This window comes from Phacochoerus africanus, chromosome 2, assembly GCF_016906955.1.
Source record: "Phacochoerus africanus isolate WHEZ1 chromosome 2, ROS_Pafr_v1, whole genome shotgun sequence".
Lineage (NCBI taxonomy): Eukaryota > Metazoa > Chordata > Mammalia > Artiodactyla > Suidae > Phacochoerus > Phacochoerus africanus.
This window is the reverse complement of record NC_062545.1, coordinates 163,830,765-163,852,056: the sequence shown is the minus strand read 5'-3', so window position 1 is coordinate 163,852,056 and position 21,292 is coordinate 163,830,765. Positions and strand designations below refer to the sequence as shown.

Here is a 21,292-nt window from a genome sequence, read left to right as displayed (position 1 = left end):
AATAAAAGTAGGCTTGAAGCTGGACTCTTGGGACCCCTGATTTGAAGAGGACTTCTTGAATCAAGTACCTTTTTTTTTTTTTTTTTTTGGCCACAACCATGGCATGTGGAAGTTCCTGGGCTAGAGACTGAGTCTGTGCCACAGTAGTGACCTGAGCCGCTGCCGTGACAATGCTGGATCCTTAACCCACTGCACCACAAGGGAACTCCCAGTACCTCTCATTTTGATTTCCCCGAGGTCATATATTTTCCAACCAGACCTGAAAAGGAAAGCTGGTATTTCCAGGCAGCGTGTGGAAGGAGTAACTCAGGAGCTTTCTTTTTTTCTTTTTAGGGCCGAACCTGCAGCATATGGAAGTTCCCAGGCTAGGGGCTGAATCAGAGCTACAGTGGCCGGCCTACGCCACAGCTACAGCCATGTGGGATCTGATCTGCCTCTGTGACCTACACCACAGCTCATGGTGTAGGATCTGGTGTTAACCCAGTGAGCGGGGCCAAGGATTGAACCTGAGTCCTCAGGGATACTAGATGAGTTCATTACAATGGGAACTCCACTAGGAGCTTTCTAAAGTGACTCGCCCTGACCTCTTTACGAGGCAGATGGCAGACAGCCCTCAAAATGAAACCACCCACTTGCACAGGATGGAATTTCTGTTCCTGACTTAAACATAGCAAAAAAAAAAAAAAAAAAAAACGGGAATGCACGCAAAACAGCCCCACAGAGAACACTGGTTAATGAGAAAAACACATGCTACCGTAACAAGAAGGAAGCTTTCCATTTAGAGAGGGACTTTTTCTTAGTGGTTTTGGTGGCTGTTTTTGTTATGATTGATGCTTGTTTCCCATTTTAAGAAAACTGCTTTTTAGATTTTCTTCCCAGATTTGGGGACAAGAAGTCTATCTGTGTTCTCAACTCTGCCGCCCGCCAAATGGAGACAATAAACCATGCCTGAGCTTTACTTGATGGCTGCACAGCAAGTGGAAACCAAGAAGCCTGAGACTTGGAAGAATGACTCAGAAAACTCACCTTAGAACCGTCTCTTCCTGGGGCACCTGGTGGGCCCTACAAGGCAAAGGGACCTAGGTTAACACAAGGAACACACTTTCCCAGTAAGCGGACAGTAAGTGGACTCTGATGAGATACTGACCACAGGGCCCCTCCGGCCTTGCTTAATGTGGGACAGATCAGGAGACGGTCCCATGGGTCCCATTGAGCCCCGGGGGCCGGGCTGCCCGGGGGGTCCCGGGATACCTGGGAAGCCTGGACTCCCCTTTGGTCCTGGTGAGCCTGCAATCAAAGAACACCTTGTTAGCGCTCCAGCCTATGAGGAGGGCAAGGGCTCTGGCCCCTTCGGGCCATTTCCCTTTGGACTCTGACCTTTGCCTTCTGACCTCTCCACTGAGATGTCCCACAGGCATTTCTTTTTTTTTTTTTTTAAATAGGATCTAACTGCAAGTGACATAGAATTACACCTTGATTTTACTTTTTTTTTTCCTTTTTAAGGCCCCCACCCACAGCATATGGAGGTTCCCAGGCTAGGAACTAATTGGAGCTACAGCTGCCAGCCACAGCAACACCAGATCCGAGCCACATCTGCGACCTACACCACAGCTCATGGCAATGTTGGATCCTTAACCCACTGAGCAAGGCCAGGGATCGAACCCACGTCCTCATGGATACTAGTCGGATTCTTAATCTGCTGAGCCCCAGTGGCAACTCCACCCACAGGCATTTTAAACTTTAAACTTAACAGGACCAAACACTGACTCCTCTACTCTTTTCTTGGACCTCCAGTCACCTATCCACTCAAGCCAGAAACTTGAGTCTTCCTATAGATTTCCCTGTTCCTATAAACTCCTCACCCAATCAGGGAGCAGTTCTAGGCATTTCCCCTCTTTAGCATCTCACAGCTGCTCCTTCGTGTCCCCCCTCATAGCAGGGTGGTGGTCAATCCAGCTGGAGAGTGGCTGACAGCACAGGTTTCAGCTTCAGGGGGGCCTAGCTCTGAATCTTGGAGAAATTGCTTGACCTCTGTGAACCTTTGTTCCTCATCTGTAAAGCAAGGCTAATACAAATCTACCTTGGAGAATGGTTGAGACTATTAAATGAGATTTTAGTTGTATTAGTTTTTTTTTTCTTTTTTCTTTTTTTTTTTGCCTGCGCCCATAGCATACGGCTCCTGGGACAGGGATTGAATCTGTGCATGGCAATGACAACCCTGGATCCTAGCCCACTAGGCCACCAGGGAACTCCCTAAATAAGATTTTAGATATATGCGCACATACACAGAGGCACTAAAAACAAACAAAAAATTGTTAGCCCTTACTTTTACTTCCTTCAACGCTTGTCTCGTAGTTAGTGCCTCTGTTTGCCATCAGTCTGGTTCATCCCTTCCCTGTTCTTCACTCTTCGATGTGAATATTATTTCTAGAACAAGTCTTATCATGTAACTTGCCTCCTTTCAACTCTTTGGGGCAAAAGCCTCAAGCCTCTGAAGTGGGGCAGGAAACCCGCCTCCAGGACCCAGAGGGACAGCCACGATCACTGGGGGAGGGGCAGGAAACATTCCTGCTCAAGATCTGCCACAGCTGGGGAGCTTGCACCCCAAGGCCTGGATGCACAGGTCAGTCTTAGGACTATAGCTGGACCAGGAGAAGTGAAAATTCCCCCATCTCCACAATGGTACTGTGGAACATACGTCCCAGCAGTCTCCCACTGGGGAAGGGCAAGAACGTGGAGAGAGGAGCCCTGTGTGGCCCAGGTGTGCAGGGGCTGTTGAAAGCTGAAACCCAAAGAGAAAACCCATTGGCACCCTGGGCCCCCACTCAGCACATAGTAACCATGTCCTACCACGGGAGGAATTTGAACATTTGAAGACTGGACACTAGAAGGAGAACAGTAACAACCCACCCAAACCCAGATCCATCATTAATCAGACTGACCCACTCCTCCTTGCTAGCAGCCTGACAAGAGGACACCCATCTCCAGGAGTGACCACTGTGTGCCTCTGTCTCTACTGTTCCTCTCCAAATGCTATTTAGCATTTGGTCCAAAATTTGGAGGCACATTAAAAAAAACCCTCCAAACCCAAACCACCAAAAGCCCCCCATGAAATTAAACAACTCCCTATTCAAGAGATAGAGCAATCTACAGAATCAGACTCAGAGGTAACCCAGATGTTAGGGTTATCATCCAAGGACTTTAAAATAATTTTAAAGCTGTGTTAAAGGTGCTAGTGGAAGAGACAGCCTGCCTGAACAGGTGAGGGAATTTCAGGTCTATTTTTGCTTTTGTCGTCTGTGCTTTTGGTGTCATATCCAAGAAATCCTTGCCAAATCCAATGTCATGAAAGTTTCCTCCTATGTTTTCTCGTCTTAGGAGTTTTATAGTGTAAGATCTTACATTTAGGTCTTTAATCCATTTTGTATATGGTAAAAAGCAAGGGTCTAACTTCATTCTTTTGCATAGGGAAGGATATTGTGTTTTAACCAACATTATATCATCAGCTTTGTGAGGGCAGAGGCTGTCTTAGTCGTCAGCCTCTCAGTGAGTCCAGGTATAAGGCTGCTTAGTAACTGTTTCATGTCAGATGACTTCAATGAAGAGGCTTATTGCTGTGCTATAATTACTCCTTAGTGCTATAATGATTCCTCTCTTTCAAACACACATAGTATTTTTTGATCATACACAGCTCCTCCTACCACTGACAGAGTGCTGTGATAGGATGGCATGACTTTCAGGCACCAGAAAACAAAGCACAAAAGATTCCAGACATCACATTTGGGAAAGTCTTTTCTAGCTCACAAAATAATTAAGCCAACATTAAAGGCAGTCAAAGTTCCATCCAAGTATGTCTCACAACCCTTACTCTCAATGCTGTTCCTGAAACAGTTTATCTGGCAAGCAGACCAGATCCTTCTGTAACTAAATACTTTACCTCTAATAGTACAAGGTCAGGCCAGAGATAATATATTACCTTCATTTATACCATCAGTGAACTTCAGAGATCACTATGTCAAGTGCCTTCAAAATGTGAGGCTTTGATGTGCACATGTCAGCACCTTATATGTAACAGCTGGGGGCAGAAAGCAGCAGCCACTCCTCAGCACCAAAGCCAAAGGATTCCAACCTAAGGTGTCTTCCTGTTTGGTGTTCTAGTCTGATCCAACATAGACTTCAGGACTGGAATTTTAATTAAGGGTAAGAGAAAGGTTATTCTCTCTCTAGCTGCCCTGACACATCTCATTGGAGAACATCACAAACTATAATGCTAGAAGGAAGATGAGAGAAAGAAAAAGGATTGGAGGAGAAAGCAAAGGTACAGTCCACTGCCCAAGCTAGTCCTCCATCACTCTATGCTCCAGCAAGGACCCTGGACAGCTCAATCCATGCTAGAAACCAGACGGCAGAACTAGAAAGGAAAGCCAGCAAGTCATTCATTAAGAAGATAGCCAGCCAATGGCTCCCCTGCTCCTAGTTTGTCCTTGTGGGAGCAGTACATATACTGGTGTGGGATGAACTTTCTCCAGGGAAGCAGAGCAAGAGCATTCTCTTATAGAAGAATGAAGATCATGGCTCTGGGAATCAGTCTGTAAGAAGAAACCCAAGTCTACTTAGAAGCAGCAAGAGGCTGCCTATGTGTGGCATCTGCTAGAGAAAACTCCATCATGACCCAGAGTACCACAGGCCAATGGAAGGAGCAAGAAGATAAACCAAAGTCTTGGACCAGTTCTGGGTCTCTATACAGACTGAGACCCAGGCCACCTGGGTTTTGATGGAAACCAGGATATGAAGATATGAGAAAAACAAAAACAAAAACAAAAACAAAAAACATTGCTTGGGAATCATTTTGAGCCTTTGTGTTGACCTTCCAACCAGAAATCCACCTATGTCCTCCTTGCTTGGACCAACCCTACCTATCATGTCCTTCCATGTCCAGCTCAAATCTAAGTCCCCTAATAGCCATAGGCTATAGTTATCACTCCCTTCTTTAAGCTTCCACAGCAAAAAGCACCTGCATATTTACTTGGGGACAGGCCAGTATTGTTTTATTCTATTTGCTTTCACTCTAGGGGTCCTGACACACCCATCAGAATGCCAGAGGTCATTCACAACACCAAGTGCACTACTAAGCAATGAGAACCAGGGCTAAGATGTCCACGTCTTAGAATTGTCTGCTAAGACTAATATCATTTCCTTCACTGGTGTGAAAAAAGACTATTGATCTAGCTATGGAGGCACTTGCAGTAAAACACAAAACATCCTATAACACCAGATCCGAGCCACGTCTGTGGCTTGCACCACAGCTCATGGCAACAATGGATCCTTAACCCACTGAGGGAGGCCAGGGATTGAACCCACATCCTCATGGACACTAGTCGGGTTCTTAACCTGCTGAGCCACAACAGGAACGCCACCATCTTATTTTCATATATGTTAATATTAAAAATAGTTTTTGTTTCTCTGTAACTTAAGAAGATCTTTGAGAATCTTATCCAAACCCATGTCAGGGGCTTTTTTTCTCCCTGACTACTACCAGCTATGAGGGTTTTCTCAGGCTTGACCTAATTTCCCAAGACCCTCTTGTCACACAGATGTGGGGCTCCCTGGACCCCAGCTTCTGCTCCCACCCATGGAAGCTAAAGAACTCTGTCCTACCTTCATTAACTGTGAGCTCTTGGCAGGCCTTAGTTGGTGACCTTATCACCCTTTGATGTTTTTCTTCATACTCACCAGGAGGGCCCTGGCCACCAGGCAGGCCAGGAGGTCCTGGAAGGTAGGCGTTTGAGGCCAGCACCTTGTCACCAGTGATGTACTTGCCTAGGCTGGCAGCGCTGTTGGGGAGCAGGGCGATCTGCAGAGAGAAGAGGAATTGGGGTCAGGAAGCAGTGGCGGCTCTGCTGCCCGGGGGATGCTGTGTGTGCATGTTGTCTGCAGAGGCTGCAAAGCCTTCTCTTGTTAATTCCCCTTTATTCAAGCCAGTCAGAGCTCAGATGGACTGCAGAGATGCTCCTCCTAAACCCAGGGGCCTTATAGTGAAATCAACTTGCATGAGATCACTCAGCTGCTTAGTGGGTGAACCTGGACTGGCCCCAGTATGCCTAGATATTAGACTCATTACCAAAAAATTTTAAATCTATTGGTTTCAGACTTTAAATTTATTAAATAGTGTATGTCTCAGATACAAGTAGTTTGAGAAACTACTTTGTGACAGGTCCTGTGTTTGGTAACAATGTAGACTAAGACTTGGTCCTTGCTCTTAAAGCTCTCCCAATCTTGGGAATCAAGACAAAAAAGTTGGCTTAGAGGGCACTGGCAAACTCAGGTGTTTGGGAAATCTTTTTAAAATATGTCCACGAATTTTTGGACACTCCTCCCTTTAAAAGGCAGAGGCTCATTTTCTACCCCCGAGTGTGGGCTGTGTTTAGTTAGGGACTTGCTTCTCAGAACAGAAAATGACAACAGTGATGGCGTATACCTTCTGAGACAAGGCTAGAAAAGGCACTTTCCTTGTCTCTTGGATTTCAGGGCTTCATTCTAGGGGAAGCCAAAGGAACTGTACATGTGAATGATCTTTGCATTCCTAGAGGTCAGGAATCGGTGAGACTGGTAGGGACCCAATGCTCCAAATGTCCACCTCCTCATTGATAACACTCACCATTAGGACCGGGAGGATCACACAAGGAAGTGTAAATGGGGTGCCCGGCACGGGACCTAGAAGGTACTAAGTGCTTGATAAGTGGCAGTTCTAGTCTCTTCCTTCTAGGAAGCTAATTCGTGGGTGTAAAATCCCATGGAGGTTGTTTCTGAGGGTCAGGGCCACTCAGCGGATCCACTTGGGACACTGGTGTCTCACAGCAGGTATCAGTGCAATTTCCTGAAGCAACTTCCATTTGTCCCCACGACCTCCTGGATGAAGTCCTGCTTGGCCACTCTCTGGCCAGAGGGCAATGCAAGCTAGAGAAGGCGTGTGGATATCTCATCCTTATCTGAGGCTCTAAACCCATCTTTGGATCTGAGCTGCAGGAGGTTCTTATCACTTGCGCATGATCAGAGGTGGCCAACTGCCATTGTGACAAAGCTGTGCCCTGTGGGTTCAGCACAGAGCACTAAATTAGAAACTGTACAAAGATCTCTCTCTGAGGCTTATGTCAACTCCAAATTACAGCTTTAGGGAGGAATGAACAGAACGCCGATTTGATTAACTGTGGAGTTTTCTTTACTTTCTGCCTTTGTGGGCAAGTCAGCATTTCGCATCTCTCCTGTCCATCCCCCCCGGGAGTTTTCTCCTGCCCCTGGGAGACTAGACACTCCCAGTCATGTTCAATGATGCCACACAAATACCTTCTGGGATCTCTGGCCCCTGGCTTGATAATAGCAAAGCAGGGAGATGGGGTAAAAGATGGTCATGAGGTCTTGAGCTTCCAAGCCTAGGTGTGGGGGCTTGGGGGGGGAAATACAGAATCCATCTACTGAATTGCAGGGAAGAGACCAGTCTGCAAGTGGAACTGGGAGGCCTGGGAGAGTTTTGCTGTCCAGGATGACCTTCTCTGGCTTTGGAAGGTCCTCGGCCTCCTGCACTAGTGTCTGTTTCTGAGCATGGAGGTTTGCGAACGTATAGTGTGGCTATCATGAAGTGGGATTCTGGCCGAGACCCTTGCCCAAGAGCCTCTTCTCCTGCTGGGTGGCTGCTGGGTTTGGAGGCATCTCAATCAATCTTTAGAAATGGATGACTTTTCTGAGTCACAAAGAGATATACTCTTGCTAAGGGAAGAAAGCCAGGATTAATGAAAAGCAAACATTGCACTTTGGCAAACCACTTTTACTGGATAAATGCAATTATTCTGGCTCCTTTGCAAGATGATTGCCCAGGTCCTGAATACCATTAGCTCCTAATGAAAGGATTGCAGTGTTTCCAAAAGGTGAAATAATGGGAAACCCACAAGAGGCTTTAGGCTGTATCCCCACAGCCTGGCATGAAGAAGGGGAGGAGCCACACAGTCTAAGGTTTTGCTCCAGTTCCTCCTGCTCCTTTCTCGCCCACAGAGCACACTGCAGGCTCTTCTGGGGTCAAGTTTGATTCCTGCTTCAGTTGCCCTAGGTGACCTGTTTGAGCCTGGGGGACTCCTCTGTCTAGAACTTCCTCCAGAGGGTTTTTCTTCTCTTCTTGGGTTCATACTGAAATCCATCCAGCTCATGGTGCAAGAATGCTCAGAGGGCGGGAAGCTCAAAGCAGCACCAACACTCTCTTCCCAGGGGTCCCTCAATGCCTTAGGATCCCCTTACTTAGTATGAAAAATCCTTAGGTAAGGACAACCTTGCAGGTCTGTGAGCTACAAGATTCCTGGACATCCAGTGCCTTCCAGATAAATGGTCTTCCTTTAAGACTTACAGTTCCCTGAAAGATTCAAGGAAAGGCACTCAATTCCCCTGTGATCGTCACTCAGAATCCAGTAGGGAAACCACGTTCAGATCTTGTGCAATCTTGAAAGTAGCTTTGCATCACTTCATGTCAGGGTTTATGGTTCAAAGTCACCACCAGGATCCAGCTGCGTTCCAGGGGTTTATTTACACAGTGATCCAGTGCTGGTATCACTGTGTCATAGTGAGAGACTACTCTAACCTGTGAATGCATGACTGTGTCCTGGGGTGGAATGGGGTGAACCTCTGAGTGAGGAGAAGTGATAAGCAAAACCACTGTAACTAGAGAACAGAGAGGGTCAACTCTGGCCCTGAAGGCTGGTTCAATTTTATTATCTGCTTCTAAGAGATAAACTGAAATGTGGGTCTCATCTGTGGGCTTTGGCATTGGGCAGACCCATGTTTAAATCTCAGCCTGCCACTTTCTATCTGTGGGACCTTGGGAAGCTACAGAACCTGGATGTCTTCCTCTATAAAATGAGGATTTTAACATCCACCTAAGAAAGGCTGCTGGAAGGGTGAAAATGATGATGTCAGCAACATGCCTGGCCCAGTGCCCAGATTAGTCACCACCACCAACCATGACCACGGACGTAGCACAAATGCTCTGCCGGGGGTGAGGGGCTGCTCCTGGCTGTGTTTTTAAGTAGCAGTGTGATTTGGTTTCTTGGCCCTTCCAGGTTCTCATCTTTGCATCTATAAAAGGGGATGTTTGGATCAGGTGATCAAATTTGGATGAAAATTTGTAAGCAAGCCCAGAGGACAAGACCTGCACATAGAAAGACTTCAGCGATCAGCCCCCACCCTTCCCAGCTCTCCTCTCCCTTGCAAAAGTCAAGAGGTGATCCAGTAAACACTGACCTGAGTTTCCTGGCTGACCTCCTGCTGGGTAATTACATCCTGGCTCCTGCCAGTTCCTCTCTGTCAGCAGGATGAGTGGAAAGTAAATGTGTTGGTGCTTTGGAGGCAACCATCCAGAACTCCTGGCTTGACTTTCTACACAAACACAGCAGGCGATGGGCTTGAGGGATGCAGGTGTTGGGGAAGAAGGTTGTGAGAAGTGTCTGCATGTCTTGTGGATTCCAACGAATGGACTGTGAATATCATTATCTCCTATTAGCCTTTGTAATATAAAGGCCTTTGTAATATATATGCCTTACAGGGCTGTTGGGATCAATCAGCTGCTGCCTGTAAACACTTTATAAGGACATATAATTCATGCTAATGATTTATTTGGTAAACATTCACAGAGCTCTTTCTTCATGGCAGGTACTGTTTAAAGTCCTTGATAAATATTTGATCCTCATGAAAACCCTATGTAGCATGTACTGCTGTTATCCCCTTTTTTTATAGAACTGAGGCACAGAGACGTTAAGTAGCTTACTCAGAGTCACACAGCCAGTAAGTGGTTGGGCTAAGACTTAAACATAGCCAATCTGGTTCTGGAATGTGTGCTCCTCGACACAACACCCAGCTGCCTGTCTTAATATTAGTCATGAATGCTTGGCAAAGAAATCTACAGTCATTGTAACGTGGCTTTGTCCTCCCAGCAATCCTGAGAAGACCCACTTTTACAGGGCAACTAGACGGAGGTAGCAGAGGAAACCACAAACCATGGAGAAGCCATGTATTTACCTGACACTAAAGGCAGCACTAGAGCCAACAAATGCAGCCGTCAGGTTGCAAATCTGCTCACACTTCTGAAACCTCATGGATTTCTAGCTTCTGAAACTGCCCTCACATGGCCATTGCAGGTTGATTTCCACTGTGGGCTTCATTTCCCAGGTAAGACAGTAAGCTTGTTTAAGGCAGGGCTTTGTCCTGTACTTTCTTGTATTTTGACATCTTCCAGCTCACTGCAGGCCAGGGCAGGTGCTCAACAAATGCTTCCTAAGTCACTACTGACACCTGCCTCAACTGCTCCGAAGCAGTGTGTTCTCAATTCATCCCCAAAGAAGCAACACAAGGGACTTTTTCAGCTGACTCCTTCTATTATGTATACATGCACCACATCTTCTTTATCCATTCGTCTGTTGAGAGACATTCAGGTTGCTTCCATGTCTTGGCTACTGTATATAAATCTGCTATGAACATTAGGGTGCATGGATCTTTTCAAATTCATATTTTTGTTTTCTTACAATATATAAAAAAAGAATGCAAATTTGCCATTTGCAATGACATGGATGGGCCCAGAGGGTATTATGCTCAGTGGAGTAAGTCAGACAGAGAGAGACAAATACTCTGTTATCACTTATACATGGAATCTAAAACATGAGACAAATGAATATAACAAAACAGAAACAGATGTACAGATACAGAGAACAAACTAGTGGTTGCCAGTGGGGAGAGGGCTGGGAGAGAGACAAGAGAAGGTAGGAGATGGAGTACATGCTACTATGTATAAAATAAATGAGCCACAAAGATACACTGTACAGCACAGGGAATATAGCCAGTATTTTATTATAAGTTTAAAGGGAGTATAATCTATAAAAATATAGAATCACTATGTATACACCTGAAACAAATAAAACACTGTAAATCAATTATACTTCTATAAAGAAGTCAATGCTGAAAAAAGTAAATAGTTATATTCATATCAGTAAAAAAAAAAGTTAAATTAAAAACCAGCTCCTTGGCTTCGATTTTTTCCTCAGTATTCTGATGGGACCTAGATCCTTTCTGCAAGTTCAATGATGAATCTTTGATCTATCCTCAAATGTCCTTTTTTAGCCAAATCACCTCCCCCTACCCCTCAACCACAGAAGAAACTGGAAGGGAGGGGGCACTGGGATCTGCATATCATTTCAAAACAGCTTTTTATTGGAAAATAAAAGTACAGAATCTGAAAACTCCACAAAACAAATACTTAGAGAATTACTGTAAGACAAGCACCCTTAAAAGGAACACCTAAGTCGAAAAAAATCAAAACTTTTCCTACATGCCTTGATTTAGTCACCACCTCCTCCCTTCCTCCTCCCAAAGTAACCATCATCCTGATTTTATTTATTTATGCTTGTTTGTTCTGTTTTTGCTTTTTAGGGCTGTACTTGACACATATGGAGGTTCCCAGGCTAGGGGTCTAATCAGAGCTACAGCTGCCAGCCTACATCACAGCCACAGCAGCGCAGGATCCGAGCCATGCCTGCAACCTACACCACAGCTCACAGAAATGACAGATGCTTAACTCTCTGAGCGAGGACAGGGACTGAACCCGCAACCTCATGGTTTCTAGTCGGATTCGTTTCCACTGCACCACGATGGGAATTCCCATCACCCTGATTTTAATCACTTCCTGTGTTTGAGAAAATGTTATCACCCAACTGCACCTGCCTAGGCCCTATAGTTTAGTCTTGCCCACTTAAAAAGTTGTGTCTTTTCAGCTTCTTTTAACCTGCAGGTTTTCTTTGCCTTAAAGTTTACCTGCTGAACTGCCCAGGGCCTTTGCCCTGCACAGTTTCCCACAGTTGGGATTTGCTGACTGCTCACTCACAGTGCACTTCAACATGTTTGCATCCCATTTTATACTGTGGGGCTGGCCACGGTCCAGGACACCCGGTAACCTACTTCTTAGCCAATATTTATTTGGGCAGCAGTCCCATGTTCTTTTTTGAACAGAACAGATGGCATCAGCCGTAGTGAGGAGGAAGTTAAAAATCAACTGGCGCAGGAGCAGAAGTGAGGGCCCCAGGGTTAGGGTCCAACCTGCCTCTTGGGCAGTGACTGACCCTCCCTGACCATAATGGCATCAGGGTGAGAATAAATGGGATCTTGGATCTAAAACAGCTTTATTAACTGCAGAACACATCACATTCTAATAGGCACCTTTACAAATGAGTGGCTCCATGGGACGTTCTCTGAATACCAGTGTTAATCCAGACTTGTCACAATGCACTTTGCAGGAGACTCTGATTCAGTCCATTCCAGGCCAACCCTTGCGCATGAGAGTCACTGAAGCAATGACAAGTCTTGTTATTAGATCTGTATGCAATTCTGCCGCAAGGGTTTTAAGGGGGACACAGAACTTTCAACTTCTTTTTAACATTTCTTCTCTCATGCATCATAAAACACTGCCAGGAGGTCAAGGGAAAGCCAGAAGTTGAATCCCAGCAACTGGATTTCTGAACCAGTAAGACTTTGCAGCACTGACCCTAAAGATCATTCAGGCTGGAAACAGATTCCCCACAGCTCTTGGATTATTAACTACCTAGGGAAGAAAACTGAGGTCTTGTTAGGCCTTGAGACGTCAAGCAATTGCCTCCTGCAGCCCATGATCCTCTGGCATATGAAACGCATGAAGCCTTTTTTGGATCCCCTCAATAAATACTACTATCAATACAAGTTCAATCTCAGGATATCTGTGGGGTATATTACAGCGGCCGGCCTACACCACAGCAACATCAGATCTGAGACGCGTCTGCAACCTACACCACACCTCACGGCAATGCCAGATCCCCAACCCACTGGGTGAGGCCAGGGATTGAACCCACAACCTCATAGTTCCTAGTCAGATTTGTTTCTGCTGTGCATGATGGGAACTCCTATAACTCTGAGTTTATATTGATACACTTACAAGGTTTTCTGCCAGGTTTCCCTGTCCCATCACAAACTTTTTTTTTTTAAGTACTGCACCCGTGGCATATGAAAGTTCCTGGCCGAGGAGTCGAATCCGAGTTGCCTCTGCAACCTACACCATAGCTCACAGCAAGACCAGATCCTTAATCCACTGAGTGAGGCCAGGGATCAAACCTTCATCCTCAAGGATACTAGTTGGGCTCTTAACCTGAGCCACAATGGGAACTCTGGATCACAAACTACCTAGATCTATAATTACACACACATACACTTTTTTTTTTTTTTTTTGCCACATCTATGGCATGTAGAAGTTACCTGGCTCAGAGGCCAAATGTGAGCCACAGCTGTGACCCACGCCATAGCTGTGGCAATGCTGGATTCTTTAACCTATTTATTGTACTGGGCTGGGGATTGAACCTGTGCTTACATAGTGACCCAAGCCACTGCAGTTAGATACTTAACTTACTGTGCCACAGGGGAAACCCTTTTTTTTTTTTTTTTTGCCATGCCTGCTGCACATGAAAGTTCCCAGGCCAGAGATCAAATCTGTGCCACAGTAGTGGTGCTTGCCACTGCAGTGACAATGCCAGAACCTTAACCCATTTGTGCCACAAGAGAACTCTGCCTCTTTTAAGTTGATAAAGCTTCACCACAAAGGTACAAAAGGCCTGCGAAGCCATTTATCTTCTTAGCCCATCGACCTGTGGATCTTATTAGGGGCTGCCTGCGTGTTTGTGGAACATGGGAAAGCAATACTGTCTTATGCTTACCCTTTCGCCCTTTACAATAACTAGATGCCAAAGTCAGACAAACTACACACACCTCTTTGATGTAGTAAGAGCCTCGAGGGGGGAGAAATTACATAAACAAACCTGAAAGTTTATGTTTTACCAGCATAAGAGCAATTTCTGAATTGCTGCCAGATGGGTGAATGCACTGACCTTAGATATAATAAACACTGTCAGCCTGGGTCCAGGATGGTTCAAGATTTCAGGTCATGAGACCCATCAGGTGCATTACTCACAGCACAACAACATTACTAGAAATGCCACGTTCCATCAGGTGTGCAAGGAAGCCTTTGATAAAGGGAGTCAAGTCCTCACCCCCGGGTACACGAGGTATCCAGGCAGCCTCTTTCCAAGGTGTGGGGAGCCCAGACAAAGCACAGGCCATAATTTTTATTTATTTTTTTTGCTTTTTAGGGCTGCATCTGCAGTGTATGGAGGTTCCCAGGCTAGGGGTTGAACTAGAGCTATAGTTGCTGGCCTACACCACAGACACAACAATGCAGGATCTGAGCCGTGTCTGTGACCTACACCACAGCTCACAGCAGCACCAGATCCTTAACCCACTGAGCAAGGCCTGGGATCAAACCCCAAACCTCATGGTTAATAGATTTGTTTCTACTGAGCCACAATGGGAACTCTTAGGTCATAACTTTTAAATGTGAAAAATAAAGCCTCTAGAGAAATTCACCACCAGCCATGGATGTTTATAGAGAAGATAGGCTCTACTGAAAAAATGTAGGGAAATCATTCTCAATTCTATTTAGAATCATATGAGTCATGTAAGGGCCACGTGTCTGAATGTTCATTTTATAAAAAGTCACACCAGTCAGTTTATCCTCTCTGCTCGACCATGTGCCCCTTACCCAGTGGTCCACCTTATCTTAAAAAATTATTTTTGTGAAGTATAGTTGATTTACGCTTATTTCTATTGTATAGCAAACTGGTTCAGTTACACACACATATACAGGGTTTTTAAATTTTTTTTTTTTTTTTTTTTTTTTTTTTGCTTTTTAGGGCTGCACCTGTGGCATATGGAAGTTCCCAGGCTAGGGGTCGAATAAGAGCTACAGTTGCCAGCCTACACCACAGCCACATGGGATCCAAGCTGCATCTGTGACTTACACCACAGCTCACAGCAACATGGGATCCTTAACCCACTGAGCAAGGCCAGCGATTGAACCTGCATCAGGCTTGTTACCGCTGAACCACAATGGGAACTTCCTACACACCATTTTTCACATTCTCTTCCAATATGTTTTTTTTTTTTTTGTCTTTTTAGGGTCACACCTGTGTCGTGTGGAAGTTCCCAGGCTAGGGGTCAAATCAGAGCATTAGCTGCTGGCCTACACCACAGCCATAGCAACACCAGATCCAAGCCGCATCTTCGACCTACACCACAGCTCATGGCAGCGGTGGCTCCTTAACCCACCGAGTGAGGCCAGGGACCGAACCTGCATCCTCATGGTTGCTAGTCAGATTCATTTCCACTGAGCCATGATGGGAACTGCTCAAAATGGTTTTATTGCAGGATGTTGAATACAGTTCCTTGTGCTATATGGGAGGACCTTGTTGTTTATCCATCCTACATAGAGTAGTCTGCATCTGCCAATCCCAAACTCCCAATCCATCCCTCTCCCAACAAAGCCGTCTACTTTAATAGTCACCGAATCCCTTGCCTTGTTCTGTTGGCCTACAGATGGTGAGCTCTGAGGGCAGGTGGGCAAAGCATCCCAGTCCAAACCTAGTTGGCACCAACCTCAGTGAATACCCAATGAGGTTATGGATGACAGTTTCTTATTCTTTCCAAACACTCCTCCACGTTACCCCCACCAAGCCGTCCTTTTACCTGATGTGATTGCTTCTAACACCCTGGCACGTACCTTCTGCTTCAGCTGCAACACCGTCTGCTTCATCTGGTGCAGCTCCTTACAGGTGGCACAGCAGGTGCTGGCTCTCACCGCATTCTCCGCCTTCTCGTCCCGCCCTGAGAGAGGAGATGGGTTCCGGGCTGTTTGGGAGGCTGGGGGTCGTCCAGCCCCCAAGAAGAAGGTGTCAGGAAAGGCAGTCCCAGGCGGATTGGCAGATGCTGAATTGTGCCAGGAGTGAGGGCTTGCAATTTTACAGTTCTCACGTCTCATGCCTAGGGGAGACTGGGAGGGGGCCCCACCCTCTGGGCTCAGCAGTTTCCATTTAGGCATCTGAACATCTTCCTCTTTCACGTGGGTAAATACGCACTGTGGCCATTTTATCAGGAGGCAGCTCTATCAACCTGACATGACTTATGCTCCCCTCCAAGGGCCGACATCCACATGAGGTAAATCATTCCCCAGGCCCCTGCAATGGGACCTGGGTGCAGGGCTCGGAAAGCTGGTCAAAGAGAGCTTGGCCAGGCCAGGCTGGGTCACAGACTGGGGCTGCGCACTGACCTCCAAGGAGATGTGAAGCCAGGTGGAAGATGTGCCAGGGCCCCTTGGACATGTCCATCCATGCCAAATAGGACAGGAGCTGGGAAGGGTCCCCATGACATCCTGTAGAGCATTGGGAGCTCCACAGGCTTTTTGTAAAATATTTCGTTAAGTGATGTGTGAGTTAAATGATGACATCACCAAGTAACCACACAGCCTCCATCCAACTGTCACCTAAACGGACTACACAAACCTGTGTACAAGGGACACTAGACACCCAAGGTTACCTGCTCTTGAGGAACAGGTGCAGACTCCCCACAGGTCTTTGTAAAAGGTGGCAGCCATGTGATGTGGCGGGGGGGGGAGTTGGGTGGCATGGGACAGAACCCTTTGACACCCAGGCAAGTGTAAAATCTCTCAGCTTAGAAGCCCTTTGCTGGTGGGCCAGGTATGTTGTTTGTGTGACAGGTAATGACTGCTAGGATCTGAAAAGCAGCCAGTGACATCTCCCTCCAAGTCATCACTTGTGCTTCTGGGTCCACATGCTCTCCTCCGTGCTGTCCTCTCTCCCATCTCCACTCGTGGACTCCTGCCAACCAGTAAGACCCCGTGCAAGTGTTGCCTGAAGCCCACCCTCCCTGACCACCAAGGCAGCATTTACCACACACCCTGCTCAGTTGGTGAGGGACCTGGGCTTCCCTGTGGAGCTTCTTGTGCCCACACCAGAGTGGGAGCTGCTGCTTGATACCTCACACAGCAGATGCTCAGAGTTAGTGAAAAGGAATGTTACAGGGTGAACTGTGTCCCCCGCCCCAAATACATGCACATGTGGAAGTCCTAACACCTCCCTCCACCCAATGCCTCAGAATGTGGCCTAATTTGGAAATGGTCCCTGCAGATGTATTTAGGTAAGTTGAAGTCATACCGGTGTAGGGTGGGCCCGTAACCCAATAGGACTGGTGTTCTCATAAAAAGGGGAAATTTGGACAGCACAGGGAGAAGCCCATTTGAAGATGAAGGCAAAGGTCAGGGCGAGGCAGCAGGAGCCAAGGAACAACAAAGAATCACTGGGCAAACACCAGAAGCTGGGGAAGACCTAGAATGTTCTCATTCACAGCCCTCAGGAGGATCCAAGCCTGATGACACCCAGACCTCAGACATGTAGCCTGCAGAGTGGAGACAGTCCACCTCTGCCCCATAAGCCCCCTGGTTGGTGGTACTTGGGTTCTGGCAGCCCCAGGAAACAGGCACGGATGGGTAAGCTGGGCATTGGGAGAGCCTCAGCCTCAAGCGAGCCTTCTCCAGTGAGGCTGGTCCCAGCCCTGCCTGGTGACGTACACAGTGACTAGTGTTCCTGCTCTTTGGGAGGTGAGGGCGCCTGGGGCAACCTAGCGGCTGAGATGGGACTCCTCCCTTGATCACAGCAGAGCCCCCACCGGCCACTCTCCATCCCTGCACCTCACCACAGGCTTGGTGCACACATACCAGGAACACACTTCTCAGGCCAGCAGGTTGAAGCGGGTGAAGCAGGTTGAAGCAGTGCTCTGTCCAGCTGAGCTGCCGTAAGCTACACGGTGACTCCTGAACACACAGGGTCAGCCTGGAGCTTAGGTTTTCAGTGTGTGATTGGGAAAAGCACTTGAACCTCTGGGAAGGAGGCAACCTCTTTAAAAATCCTTCCATGTGTCCAGTGCATGTGTGCAGTGTAACAGGGCTGCCTTGTTAATCCCCACCTTCTAGGCTGACTGTTCTACCAGGAGCCTCACATCTCCGCAGCCTCCACCCATGTCCAGTGGGTACACGTGGGAGATGGTTTCTGTTCACACAGCAGATGCGTCACACTGAGCTGGCTGTGAGAACGCGCTTCACTTAAAGGTGATGTGAAATGGTTATTAAAGGGCACGGCCTCCAGAGGCAGAGTCGGGGTGCAGATCCCAGCCTGTCACTAACTAGCTCAGGGACCTCAGGAAGTCATTTGACCTCTCTAAGCTGCAATCTCCTCAACCACAACATAGAGTAGTGGTTCCTACAACACAGGACTACTGTGGTGATTAAATGGGGTAATGCCTGTAAAATTCTTGGCACAAGCCCTGGTTCTAGTAAATGGGAGCGAGTACCCGGCAGTGTCTTCAGACCCACCAAGCCCTCTAAATTCCCTCTGCCTGAAAACATTCATTCAAGGATTCTGGTATTAACACGAACCACAGAATGAGGGGAAAACCGAGGTTCAGTGACTTCCAGGAAGTCATCCAGCAAGTTATTAACTTTTTTCCCCAGCCGCGCTCATGGCATATGGAAATTCCTGGGGCCAGACAATCAAACTTGAGCTGCAGCTTCAACCTACACTACGACTGAGGCAAGGTCAGATCCTTCACCCACTGTGCCACAGTGGGAACTCCCAACAAGTTTTTAACTGATGTGGGTTTAGAATTGAGGTTTCCTGAATCTGAGTCCAATTACCTTTTCTACAAATCAGGTCATTTCCTTTGGGTTTTTTTAATCCCTGTTTAATGTGCCCACTTACAACCCCACTTGCCTGTGAAGCTTGATCACATCTGAGGAGAACTCGAGTTATTTAGATCTGTCTCACACATAATAGAGGAACATGAGGGAATTTCCATGCAGGAATGCACTGGGTGCTGAAGGACTGAAGCCTCACCCAACTTGGGTTGTGCTGATGGTAGAGAATGGTGGACTCCAGCACAGATAGGTAAGCCTGGTTCCAGGTTTGTCAGTTTTAAAGGACAGTTGGAGAACATCTACCTTTCCCAACCCAGCATTCAATTCCATCCCATCTACTGGTCAATATAGGCAATCCCATTCCCATTTATCAATCTCATTCACCCCCATCTTGCCACCCACTTAGCTCTCATCCACCTGTCTATTCATCCAGTCATCTATGCATCTCTCTCCCTCTTACCCATCAGACAGCACCTGTTAGTCACCAGGCCCTGTGTGAAGCATTCAGAATGTGAAATAAATGAGAATACCTGTTTGATAATTTAAGCTTGACCTTCCTTTCAAGGAACTATCCTTGCTGGCAGAGCCAGGCCATCACAAACAGGAGTAAAAAGCCCATCTGTCCACTTCTACTTTTATGTACTCAGTGGAACTCAAGTTTTAGGGTGATTAAGGCAACTTGATATTTTAATGGTAATACAAACCTCATTAGCAGGCTCTAGACTATTTAATTTAGATCATGGAATGCCAGAATAGATTCATCTTTTAACTGTTCAATCTCTTTTACAAATAAGATGCAGAGAAGGGGAGTAATTTTCTTTAGGTTTCCGCACACACAAAATGCAGAGGACCAGCACTTACAGGGTCTGAATCAGGGACTGCGTGGGTGCAGTAGTTCTGCTCGGGACACCTGAGAGCTGTCTGACAGGTGAGCTCCAGGGCAGAGATTTTCAGGTGCGGTCACTAGACTAGCAGCAGCACATGGGTATCAGTTCTCCGAAATCCAAAATCTGGGGAGCAGGGCCCGGTGCATTGTTCCATCAAAGCCTCCAAGTGATTCTGAAGCACGTGCAAGTTCAACAATCACTGCTCCAGGGAAGCATCTCTGCTGAGCAACCTCTCACCTGAAAATCCCTAGGCTGTTTCTTGTCCCTTTGTGGAATCAGTAAACCACGCAGAACAAGATAACTTTGTCCAAAAGCCTTTTGCAGCTCCCACAGATAGACAAACAGAGTAAGGAGCATGTAGGCTTTGGCACAATCAGATGATCAGGAATCCTGACCTGCCACCTCGTCGTGCCTCTTCTTCTGTAACTTCCTTGGATAGTGAAACACCACCACCTATCACCTATGGTTGTTATAAGGTGTCAAGGAAATAACACCCGTAAGTTCCCAGAACAGTTCCTAGAACATCTCAAGTGCCCTGGAAGTGTTAATATCATAGTTATTGTTGGTACTGTTGTTTATTAAGTTCCTACAAAACTGGAGATGGGGGGGGCTCTATGCACCATCCTTTGGAAAGAGCTCCCAGAGGGTTTGAAGGTAAATGTGTGTGAAGGCTTGGAAAGTGCAATGCATTCTGAATTGGGGTTCCTCTAGCCTGCTGTTAGCACAGGACACAGCAATGTGAAATGTGGAACTAAAATAATCTTGCATAGGCTACATTAATAATTCATTTAGCAATCTGGAAAGACATCTGGATGTTTTCCATCCTCTCCATTAATGATGTGGTCATGCATCTCTGACCGTGACCATGACCGTGTTAAGTAGGCATCACTTAACATTCTCTCCAACGCCTTCGGATTTTAAAGGTGCAATATCACTGACTAGCCACGGGGAGGGGCATGTAGCTCTAATTTTTACTGATGTTGAGCAGGCTACACATCTTACACATTAGAAACAGAATTCCCGAGATACCATACTAGTAATATTTAACCAACTTAGAAAAACTAATGAACGTTCTCAACATACTTCTTATGGGCAGAGTCACCAAGCACATTTATTTTAAAAAGTTCATTGTGCAGATTTGTGCCCTGGTGGTAGTTCTCAAGCCTGGGTGGCACATTACAACCACTTGCTGGTGTGTGGGTGTGTGTGTGGGGAGGGGGTTGGTGTTTAAAAATCCCATCCACCATGCTGCACCCCACCCATCTGAGGGCTGGGGGTCGCAACAAGGGAACGGTTATCAGCATTTTTAAAAAATCTCCAGGTTGAGAAGAGCCAAGCTATGGAATAGACCTTTAAAGTTATATGAAACACCTGGCTGTCCCTGTAATAAGTGACATTGGGGGTCACGGTCACTTTATCAGAAAAGAAACAAAAGCTGAAAAATAGAGACCAGGTAATTACTGTGGAGCCAACCGGTCCTTAAGTTGTTTTTGCATTGATGATACAGATGCCCTGGAGTAACTACACTGGCTCCAGACACATTTGCAGAGAGGAAAAAAATCAAAGTTGCCTACTAGCGGATGGCCTGTGTCACCATGACTGTGGGTACATAACCTCCTTTCCACTGGCGGAAGCCATTCTAAGGCCAGCCTTCTGCTCTCCACTTACTTTCTGAGTGACCTGAGGCTTTGTGAGATTTTAAAGTTCCCCTGACTATAATATTAGACATTAGATGATGCATAGTTAAAAAAAATGAGGA

The 21,292-nt window shown here is 46.6% G+C and overlaps 1 protein-coding gene across 2 annotated transcripts in view; it reads right to left on the bottom strand.

Moving 5' to 3' along the window:
• CCBE1 (collagen and calcium binding EGF domains 1) overlaps positions 1-21,292 on the bottom strand; it is a 233,637-nt gene that overhangs the window by 2,527 nt on the left and 209,818 nt on the right. The window contains exons 6-9 of one of the 2 annotated variants that reach the window (XM_047767030.1): positions 15,662-15,801; positions 5,734-5,854; positions 1,148-1,287; positions 1,027-1,062 (exon numbers count right to left, since the gene is read on the bottom strand). In XM_047767030.1, coding sequence (XP_047622986.1) covers positions 1,027-1,062; positions 1,148-1,287; positions 5,734-5,854; positions 15,662-15,801 — 437 coding nt within the window. The remainder of the gene's footprint in view (positions 1-1,026; positions 1,063-1,147; positions 1,288-5,733; positions 5,855-15,661; positions 15,802-21,292) is intronic. The other variant, XM_047767031.1, reaches the window with a different exon arrangement.